The sequence below is a fragment of the Dromiciops gliroides genome, chromosome 2, assembly GCF_019393635.1.
Source record: "Dromiciops gliroides isolate mDroGli1 chromosome 2, mDroGli1.pri, whole genome shotgun sequence".
NCBI classification, from domain to species: Eukaryota; Metazoa; Chordata; class Mammalia; order Microbiotheria; family Microbiotheriidae; genus Dromiciops; species Dromiciops gliroides.
The window spans coordinates 503,842,944-503,854,473 of record NC_057862.1 but is presented as its reverse complement, the minus strand read 5'-3'; the positions used below and the strand labels follow the sequence as shown (position 1 = coordinate 503,854,473).

The 11,530-nt window shown below is 35.0% G+C and overlaps 1 protein-coding gene across 1 annotated transcript in view; it reads left to right on the top strand.

Moving 5' to 3' along the window:
• The first annotated feature begins 1,816 nt into the window (after positions 1–1,816).
• The window catches only part of TPO (thyroid peroxidase), a 229,672-nt gene continuing 219,958 nt past the window's right edge, over positions 1,817–11,530 (top strand). Inside the window, exons 1-2 of the mRNA XM_043988365.1 lie at positions 1,817–1,907; positions 7,569–7,653. Coding sequence (XP_043844300.1) covers positions 1,817–1,907; positions 7,569–7,653 — 176 coding nt within the window. The remainder of the gene's footprint in view (positions 1,908–7,568; positions 7,654–11,530) is intronic.

The window sequence follows — 11,530 nt, the reverse complement described above, 5'->3', positions numbered from 1 at the left end:
AAGACTTGCCTAGACAACAAGAGGCTTGGGTTTGAGTGTCAGCTCTGACACTCTCTGTATAATCACATTCAAGTTGCCTCTCCCCTCTGGACTTCAGTGTCTTTGGCTTTAGAATAAGAGGGTTGGAATAGATAATCTCTAAAATACTTTTCAGTTCCACATATATGTTCCATTTATGTCAATTTAATTTATCTATAATGACACTATATCTAACAAAAAATCAAAATTGTGACCCAAAGGTCAATGGAGAGATGGAAGGCGAGTGTCAATTGTTGGTAGCAAATTATCAATAGTCATGTATATGCAAGAGGTGATTGAAAAGATACCATCAAGATAAAAAATGATCAAAATAGGAATGTCAAAAGCTGCAATGAGGTAAAGCATGGTGAAGAAAAAAGGGAGAAGAGGGACTCCTAGATTTGGTAAACAGGAGAGAGCAGTATCAGTAGAATAGTGAGAATAGTAGTCTGATTGCCATATATATATATATATATATATATATATATATATATATATATATATATATGGTACAAGGGAGAATTTAATGATAAAGGAATAAGAAGGAATGTTTACTAAATAGAACAAGGACCTGGAACATAAAATATGGAATGGAAACAATAGCAAAGAGCAACGGATGTCCTTTAGAGATAGATAGTATAATTATCTTTTTGTCTGTAATTGCAAAAAGAAAGTAAGTGGGGGTGATAATCAATCAGAAAAAGTGGGTCTGAATTCCAGCACTTCTACCAAATTAGCTATGCAACCTTTGGCAATTCACTTTATGCCTTAATTTCCTCATCTGTAAAATGAGAAAATTGGATTAGATGATAGCTAAGGTTCCTTTGAGCTCCATTAATCTATGAAATTATAAGTCAACTCTGCCACTTACTAGATATGTGACCTTTGTAATTCTATAAAATTGCTAGAACATATTATGAAATAATAGTCATTTTGCAAATAAAAAAGTTAAGCACTTTAATAACTGTCACTTATGAGTTTCATTTGGCATATATATCTCTAACCAATAAGGTATGTTGTGTGGCATAGGCAGAAAATAGAATGCTTGATCATCAACACTGCAATGGTTACCCTTTATGGAATGTCTTGAAAGAAGCATAATATAAAACATGGCATAGTGAAAGAGTGAACAACTTGAAGTCAGGAAGAACTCTGACACTCAGCGAGTGTGTGACCCTGGGCAAATAACATGATCTCTAAGCTTCAGACTGCTCATTTGGACTTGTATGCTAAGTTACAGATAGATCACAGTCTGTATGAATGGAAAAAGTTCCCATACTAAAAATATTGACAAATACCTCCCACTACAACACTATCAAGCCTAATTTTTGTGGATTTTATAATCAGTAGGGATGCAGTGTGGTACAATGGGAAATGAGCTTGCTTTAGAGGCTGAGGATTTGGGATCAAATTCATTTTCTAGCACTTATTTATGAAAACATGGACAAGACATTTATCTCTTTGGGCCTCATTTTCCTCTTTGGTAAAATGAGAATGGACTAGATGACCTCTGAAGTTCCCTCTTATTATAAACTTATGATTCTATCCATGATCTAGCCATTTTACAGAGAAGGAAACTGAAGCCTAGAAGTTAGTAGCAACACTGGAGTTTGAATCCACATCTTCTAAATCTGGTTTAACCCATACCAACCTTATCTTTATTCTGAAGGCAATATTGTCCTGTAGATGCATGGGAATAACAGCTTATTTGTATAGATTTCTAGGTGATCCAATGAGTGTTAATTAAAGCATCTAATAGAGGATTTTTTTTTATTGGATGTTTTTTTTTCTCTTTAGAATGAAAGTGTATGTTGTGCTGGGGATATTGGTGTTGGCCTGCACTGAAGTTCTCTTCTCTTTCATCCAAAAAAGCACCAACTTCTTTTGGGGTAAGTAATAAAGTATGATCTTCCTATTTTATTTTTAAAATTTTCATTGTTTACTCCTTTTTTATTTTTTTAGTGAGGCAATTGGGGTTAAGTGACTTGCCCAGGGTCATACAGCTAGTAAGTGTTAAGTGTCTGAGGCCGGATTTGAACTCAGGTACTCCAGACTCCAGGGCCGGTGCTCTATCCACTGCGTCATCTAGCTGCCCTTTCATTGTTATATAAATAGAAAACTATGCTATTGGTGCTTGATAGGAAAATTGAGAAATCTTTAATATATTTCTAAGAAAGACATTCATTGTCATTAGAGGCAGCTAGGTGGCACAGTGAATAAAGCGCTGGAACTGGAGTCAGAAAGACCTGTGTTCAAATCTAACATGTGGCACTTATTAGTTGTGTGATGCTAGGCAAATCAATTAACCTTTTTGTCTCAATTACCTCATTTGTAAAAAGAACATAATAATAGCACCTACCTCAAATGGTTGTTGTGAGAATTAAATAAGATAATATTTGTAAAGTGCTTAGCATTGTGCCTGGCATCTAGTAGGTGCTATATAAATGCTTATCCTCACCTTTCTTTTCTCCTCCTTATTAAGTACTGATCATTTCTTTAGAAAGCATTGAAAGCTATATAATTTTTTAACAGAAAACTCCCTCTAGTGAACATCTAGTTCTTTTATTTGTTGGTATGTTGAATCACAGATAGCCAAAGCTAAGGGGGGAAAAAATCTTAGAGCTAGTTCATTACATAACCTCTCTGGGACTAAAATGGGGGTGTTAAACTAGATGACCTTTAATTTCCCTTCAGGCTCTAAATCTGTGATACTATGATTTTAGACCAATTATATTATGACAGAGGAGGAAACAGTCCTATTGAGAAGTGATTTAGATACGTTCACAGAGCTTGTTAGTTACAAGTTAGTTTACAGTTTCCTCATTTGTAAAATGGGGATAATAATAGAACCTACCTCCCAGGATTGTTGTGAGGATCAAATATGATAATGCTTGTAAAAAGCTAAGTACTGTACCTGGCTCATAGAAATCCGTATTAAAAGTTAGCTATCACTATTATTAGTGGTAGAGTTAGCTTTTGACTCAGAGTGCAAGGTTTGATGAAATCCATGACTTTACTATAAACATGTTTTTGCTTCTTCCTCTTCTCCTTTATTCTGATTTACTCTGAGAAATCAGGCTGCCTGAGATTTTGGCACTCTCCTTTTTTTTAATCAAATGAGGTTAAACAGAGGTATCAAGGAAGAAAATAGGCAAAAAGCCCCCTGATATAATTATTTTTTTTTCAAATATGAGTGTCTCAGGGGCATTAACTTAAGTACTCCTATAGGCGTGATGAATTGGAATGAAGGTATACCCTTCTGTCACCAGATGCTAACAGAAAATCTAGTTGTCTGTTGCATTTCAGGCTTCAGGTAATTGGCAGGATTGGGCAAACTATCCAGAATGAATTTGCCATAACCTCATCCAGGCCAAGCCATAGAGGAAAAAAATCTCAGTGACATTTACCATAGGATTGTTAAATCCTTTTGAGAGTGTGGCTGCCTCTAAATTTCTAGATGGAAAGGTGAACAATTCAATTAAACTAGCTAACTTCTCATGAAATAGCCAAAGTAAAATGATAGATGTCTACAATTTATGGGTTATTATTGGTTGTGGAAGAAATTTTGTTGAAAAAATCTTAATAGGCACAAAAATACGTTAAATTCTAATTTTGTTGGATCATACATAGATGCCAATGATAATATATCTTTTAAAGGGGGCAGAATTTTATCCTGTAATATTTTAATTGATAAAAGTTAACCAAGAATGAAGTAGCTTTGAATATGTGTGTGTGTGTGTGTGTGTGTGTGTGTGTGTGTGTGTGTGTGTGTGTGTGTGTACGAGGGTTAAAACGTGCCAAAATGTGAGCATGGATAGGACAATAGGGCAAGAAATCTGAGAGTAGAGGTTAGTGTAAATTTGAACTTTTTGACTAGAGGTTTGAGATTGGAAAGGAAGGAAAGTGAAATCAGAGTAAAAAGTGATGACCTAGGATCATATTTAAGGGTAGAGGTATTAGAGATCATAGAGGAAAATGAATAGGTTTAAGAGGGGCAAGGCATAAGGTGACATGGAATAATAGGAAGTCATGATCTAATCGAGGGATTTTGGAGTTTTTGATCATTGAAAAGGAGTACTTGTGGAGAACAGAAAGATCCTAGGTGTGATCATCCCTGCATGTGGCAAAGTTCACACAGGTTTAACTTCAGCTGAAAGTAAGTGAAGCAATGGGGATCAAAATGCAGCTTGGTAATGAACTGTCCCAACAAACACAGAATCAGCCAATAATAATTTACAGGAGCCAAAAGGAAGCTATTATTTTTTAGATATTGGATAGCAGCAAAACAGAGTTGCTTGCTGCATTCTGAGGCTAACCCACACAGGAGAATTGTTTTAAGTTACCACATGCATTAGAACTTTCTTTTGAGAAAAGATATTTCACTTTGAGATTACATTTTTTTTTCTTCATGGATGACCATTTATTAAGTCTTTACTGTATACCAGGCACTGTGAAGGAGGAATAGGACAAGAAGGGTCTGAACAAAAAGTTGTTGTTAATTCATATCTGACTCTTTATGACCCCATTTGGGGGTTTCTTGGCAAAGATACCAGAGTGGTTTGCCACTTCCTTCTCCAGTGGATTAAGCCAAACAAATGTTGAGTGACTTGTCCACTATCACACAGCTGGTGAGTGTCTAAGAACAGATTTGAATTCAAATCTTCCTGACTCCAGGAACAGTAGTCTATCCACTGAAGCAGATAGCTGCCTGGACAGAAGTAATATATGTTAACATGCATAATCATTTTTACTTCCTGATGTCTTGAAATTTACTTTAAATGTCCTTGTTTCTGTATATTGATGAATTTGTTAGAATTGTAATTAATTCCTTGAATTTTATCAAACATGGGTTATTTGTGTTCACAAATATGTTTTATATTTGCTTCTCTCCCCTTCAATTTCCTCCTCTCTAAAAAGAGAGAGTTAGACCCACACATTGTCCATCAATCATTATCTCTCAACTTCACTGTTTGACTGGTTGAGCATTTTTTCCCAGTTACAGATTTCTCTAGTAACCTCCTTTACAGATCTCTGTATAATTACCTCTTATAATGTGTAGTGGCCTTCTTGTTCTCAGCATGTATCTTTCTGTAACCCTGAGCAATCTTTTACTTCATTTCCTCATAGGTTGTAGTATTATATCACTCACAGCTGATTAGAATCCATCAACCAACAAACATTGAATAAGCATCTGCTACAGCAAACCACTTGGCTGGGCCCTCCCTGTAGATAAAAGAGAAAAATGAAACAGACCCTGCCCTTGAGGACCTTACATCTTATTGGGGGAGACAACACATACACATAAATAAGCATATAAAATATAAACAAATGGGGTAGTGATCAAATGATAGATAATGGATAGATAGAAAGATAGGCAGATATAGATAGTTATATAGTGAGACAGACAGACAGACACAGAGACACAGAGAAAGATAGAGGCAGAAAGACAGAGAGAGATAAAGGATTTATTAAATTTCTGCTACTTGCCAGACACTATGTTAAGTGCTTGGGATACACATAAAAAGAAACAGGGTCTATCCTCAAGCAGTTTATATTCTCATAAGTGAAGACAAGATATAAAAGGAATCTAGAAAGGGGTGTGGACTTGGGAAGGGCACCCAAACATAGTTAGTTGAGCCTAGAGTGAAATGAACATGACTAGGGTTCCTCATGAAATAATCATTCAGACTAGGGAAACATCAATCAGGAACCTCACAACAAACAGATCATTATAGGGGAGAGGGAGGAATAGGAAGCTAAAAGGATTGGGAAAGGCTTCATGTAGAATATAGTTTGACCTGAGCTTTGTATGAATGGGGTAAAATGAATGCAAAAGCATTTATGAAGTACTTATAACTATATGCAAGATATTGTACTTGACACAGTTGGTTTTTGTCCTTTGTTCTCAAAAAGGGCCGTGACATAGGGGAGGTGATGTCATGATTTGCACTGAATTGGATTTAAGTGAGGGAGGGCTATGCAAAGTCACCAGCCTCACTCTCCCCTCCAGAGCCATCTGGGTCTAGTGGCAAGATAGACATCAAGATGACTGGAGGTAATCCAAGATAATTGAGGCAATTGTGATTAAGTGACTTGCCCAGGATAGCACAGCCAGTGTCAAGTGTCTGAGGCCATATTTTAACTCAGGCCCTCCTGACTCCAGGGTTAGGGCTCTATCCATTGTACCACCTAGCTGCCCGAGACACTGGAGATACAAATACAAGCAAGCAAGACAGTTCCTGCCTCTAAGGTATTTATATATGCATTTCAGCCATGAGGACTGTGCAAAGAATAAGGATGAAATGTTGGGGGTAAGGAATCTCAGAATGGCCACTTTGGCTGGACTAAAGAATTTGTTAAGGAAGATAATATGTCTTCAGAGTGGAAAGGTAGGTTAGAGTCAGCTTGTGAAGAATTTTACATTCCAAATGAGAAATGTGTATTTGATCGTAGAGAGTATAAGGAATCCAGTGGTTTTTATTGAACATTCTTTGAGAATATTTCCAATTTTCTTGTTTATATCGTTTCTACATATCTTGTTTTCACATTGTCTCCCTCAAATAGATTGGAAGCTCCTTGAATGTGGGGGACTGTTTCCATTTTTCTTTGTATCCCCAGTATTTGACACAGTGGCTGGAACATAGTATGTTTTTCAAGATGCTTTTTAACTTGAACAAGGAAATGATATTGGTCAGGCCTGCACTTTAGGTATATTGCTTTGGTAATTTTGTGGGTTAAATACTGGAAAAGGGGAAGAATTTGAGGCCTTCTTTCCAATTAGGAGGCAACTGAAAAAGTACAAGCGAGAGGCTATAAGAGATTGAACTATAATTGTAATCATGTGAGAGGAGAGAAGTGGAAGAATGTGAGAAATGTGGTTATCAACAGGATGAGCCTTTGTTCAGGAGAAAAGTTTTGGATTCTTAAAAAAGCTCTGCAATTTCACAAAGGCCATGCAGCTTGTCCTCTTCTTCAACTCTAGAGCTCTCATATACACAGTTGGTCAAAATGAAAATTAAAAAGTCAACTCTGATAAACTATGAAAAAGTGGTTTTGATGAAATAACTTGAAATGCTTAGCTTATCAGAATATATTTTTTAAATTGCCTAAAAATTTGCATCAATTCTAAGGTGTTTTTTTTTCCAAAAATATCTAGCATCAACTACAATAGGCATATTGGGTTCCAAAGGCATTTAGTGCCAGTGAAATATAAATGCCAGATACCTGGAGTAAAGCTAAACATGATATTCAATTTAGTACATTGCCATATACAGAAAAGGGCACAGGATTTGGATTTCGAGGACATGGGCTCAAATTCTACTTTGCCACATACTAATTGTGTCATATTGGTGGAGTTATTTCCTCATCTTGCCCTACTTTCCTATTCTGTAAATTAAATGGTAAGGTGGGAGTAATAGGGGGAGGGGAATAAGGGTTACAAGATCTCCAAAATCTACAAGAGCTCTTTTAGTTCTAAATTCTATATTTCTCTCATTTTTATTGTACTAAGAATTGCTTCCATTTTGATTATTTCAATTTTTCCCTTGCAGGAGGAACTGAAAAATTGCATATTACCAGTATTGTGGAAGAAAGTATGCATATGATAGATAATGCATTATACAATACAATGAAGAGGTAAGTTGGTTCACATGTTATAGTAGGTTTGAGGCATTAGATAGACCATAATTCTTGTTCAGAAATGCTGTTATTTTCAGATGTTTTCATGAACCCTTTGTTGTAGAGTAAGGAAGGAAAGAACAAGGTCAATTTGGGTTATCTTGAATTCGAAGTAACAATGGTACATTTAGATGGAAATAGCCAATAGTAGCAGAGTAGTAATTGTTGGAGAGAAAGATATGAACCTTCATTACAAAGTTGTGATAGCTGATATAGTGAGAATGGATCAGATGATCCAAGGTGAGTGTGTAGAGACAGAAATGAAGGCTGGGAACAGAAGCTTAAGAACATGCAAATGAAGTGGTTAAAGTGAGCAGAAAGAATATCAAAAGAAGCAGAAAATAAGTAGTGAGAAAGAAGAGCCAAAAGAATGTAACATATATCTTTGAATGTCCAGAAGATAGATGTAGTCAATGAAAATATAGTGATTATAATAATGTATACATCAAGTACTTTAAGGCTTACACAGTATTTTTTTATAATCCTCTAGAGTAAATGTTGTAAACATGATTGTGCCCATTTTAGAAGTGAAGAGACTTAGGTTCAGAGTTCATAAGATCATAAATCTTAACTTTAGAGACTGAGGAGATTTTAAAGATTATATAGTGCAACATATAATTTTACATTTTACAAATATAAACCTGAGTCCTGAAAAGATTAATTCAATGAAAGGGTGGGTTATACAAGTAGTGAATGTCTGAACCCAAGTCCTCTGACACCAAGTCCAGTACTATAGTCCATGGAAAATTTGAGATTCAGACTCAGTTTGTTCCTGACATCATATCTAGTTTTCTATTCAATGAGGATGAAAACAAGATTGTAAGGGATTGAAGGGAAAGTCAATGGAAAAGAAACAAAAATATTGGTTGTTGACAGCTTCTTCAAGAAGTTTATCGATAAAGACAGTGAGAGATAAAACTTTATGTTGTAAAAGGTTAAAGAGAACACAGTTCATTTATTCATTCATTCAATTTTTCATTCATTCTTTTGTTTATTTATGCATCCATTTATTTATTTGCTTATTCATTCATTAATTTATTTATTTATTCATCCATCCATCCATTCATTCATTCATTTACTTATTTACTTATTCATTCATTCATGCATTTATTTATTTGTTTGTTGATGCAGAAGTCTAAATATATTTATAGAAAAATAGAAAAGAATCAGGGGAAGAAGATGAGAAGTTGATGATGCATGACAGTGTTTAACTCTATGGTTCTGGATATATGTGTGGTTTATGACAGACCACTCCAATATATTTTCTAAGAAAACCACAAATGGGATCATGAAGAGACAGATGTAAATGAAACAAGTGAATAACAAATGGTGTATTCAGATTTTTAGCAAATGTTTGAACAGGAACTGTTATTCTGTCATTCTGGAGAAGGTACAAGAGAGATGAGCTAAACAATAGTAATGTTATGTAGATTTGAAAATAGTTAAATGTTTAGACCCAAATAGCATAGTAATTATTAATAGTTAATATAGTTAGAAGGTGATATGTGTTTGACCACAAACTGTGTAACATCTTTATCAATGACACAATCAAACGTATACATATATACATACTTATTATAAAATTTGCTGATGACAGAAAGCTGGAAAGAATAGTTCACACATTGAATGACAGAGAGAGAATCTAAAAAGACATACACTCTAGAACATTGTTCCAAGTAGCAAAAAGGGGGGGGGGATTTAATAAGGATAATTGCAGAATATTCTGGAGCTAGCATTTGCCAGGTCAAGAAAGCCAATTGTTAAATTTTCAGTGTGAGTATTTACATTTTGGAAATCAGCAAATTCTACAAATAAAGGCATGATTTATTGTTTTGTTGATTGTTTAGGCTTAAGGAAGTGATGGAGAAAATATTAATAGCACAGATTAAATTTATGGGACTGCATTTTCAAAGTTGGTTGTTAAACATTTACCAGCACACCCATGTATAACTGTATGGTTTTACATTTTGTTTTTTGAAAATTGATTTAAAAAATACAAGATAGAAGGGGCATGATCAGACTAAAGTTTGTCTAATGGACTGTAAATTCAATATCAGTCAACAGTGTATTCTGGGATAGCTGGAAAGAGGAGAAAATCTAGTCTTGCTATTTTATCAGTATGAGCATTCTGCCCATCGAGGTGGGTAATCAACTCATCAGTAATTTTATAGTCTTAGATAATTGTTTAGCAGCACTTAGAGGTGGTTAAGTGATTTGTGATTGGCCAAAAATGACTAATTCAAACTTGGACTCTATCATGAGAGGCTTGGTATCAATGACTAGAGAAGTGGGAATTCCACAGTGCTCAAATCACATATGGACTATATTAGATAGTAATGATTTTTAAGAAGTTCAGGTCTAGGTGTCACATTTTAGGAAGGACAATGATGGAAATGCAAAATGATGAGAGGGAAAAATTTGAACAGTAAAGGGTTTCAAGATTATGCCACATAATAATTGATTGAGGGAACTGGGCATGCTTAAGATGGAGAGGTTGGGGGAAGACTTTATTTTAAAGGACAGTATCTTTTCAAGTATTTGATGGGATACTATTTCAAAGAGGAATCAGATTTCTTTTCTTCATACATAAAAGCAAATAATTGAAATTTCTGAGAAGTGAATATAGGCTTGATAAAAGGAAAGTTGTTTTTTAAAATTATTGCTATATTACATTGGAATAAGCTACCTGAAAAATGTGATTCCCCTCACTGGAAGTTCAGTCATCTAGATGATCAGTTGGCTTATCAAGTATTATTGTAAAGGGAATTTCTATTCAGGCATGAGTTGGTTTAGATGAACTCTGAGAATCCTTCCAACTCAGAGTCCTTAATTTTTTTGAGGCAAGAAGGGATGGGATGAAAATCCATGTAAAACGATTAGTCTTGGGGCAGCTAGGTGGTGCAATGGATAGAGCACCAGCCCTGGAGTCAGGAGTACCTGAGTTCAAATCCGGCCTCAGACACTTAACACTTACTAGCTGTGTGACCCTGGGCAAGTCACTTAACCCTAATTGCCTCACTAAAAAAAAAAAAAATATTAGTCTTAAGAAGAATGAAGGATGCTCATGTGCCACTTTATGATTTATAAAGCACTTTCCTCACAATAGCACTGTAAAGTAGCTCATGCAAATATTAATATCCCCATTTTATGGACGAGAAAAATAACACTCAAAGAAATAAACTGATTTTTCCAAAGGCACACAACTATTAGCTGGAGTTAAGACTCAAACATTGGACTTATATCTCCAAGTTCAGGGCTTTTTCTACTACTCCATGGAAACCTCTTCTTAATATAAGAGAACCCCAAAAGCAAAATAAATGCTTAACAAATATTGAATAGTTGACAGAAGAGAGGGGAAGGACATAAACATTTATGTAGCACCCACTGTGTGCCTGGCAGTGTACTAAGCACTTTACAAATACTATATCATTTGATCCTGAAAACATATAGGCCTGGGGTCAATTATGTGTTTATTAGAAGGAATGGTAAGATATTTTATTATTGCAAGATTTAATATCAAAAGTATAATAGTTCAATATAGACTTTTTCAAAAGTACAATAGTTCAATATAGATTTTTCCCTACTATTTAATTTTAAGAATTTGTAAAATGTTAGGATTATATCATTTTTTAAATGTGACATTTTTTTTTCTAAAATGTTGGTCTCATTTCTTTTTTTTTACTTCTTTCACACTATGTTTTGTGACTATTAAAATTGAATAGGAGCATATAGGTGGTACAGTGGTTAAAGCACCGGCCCTGGATTCAGGAAGACTTGAGTTCAAATCCAACCTCAGACACTTGACACTTATTAGCTGTATAACACTGAGCAAGTC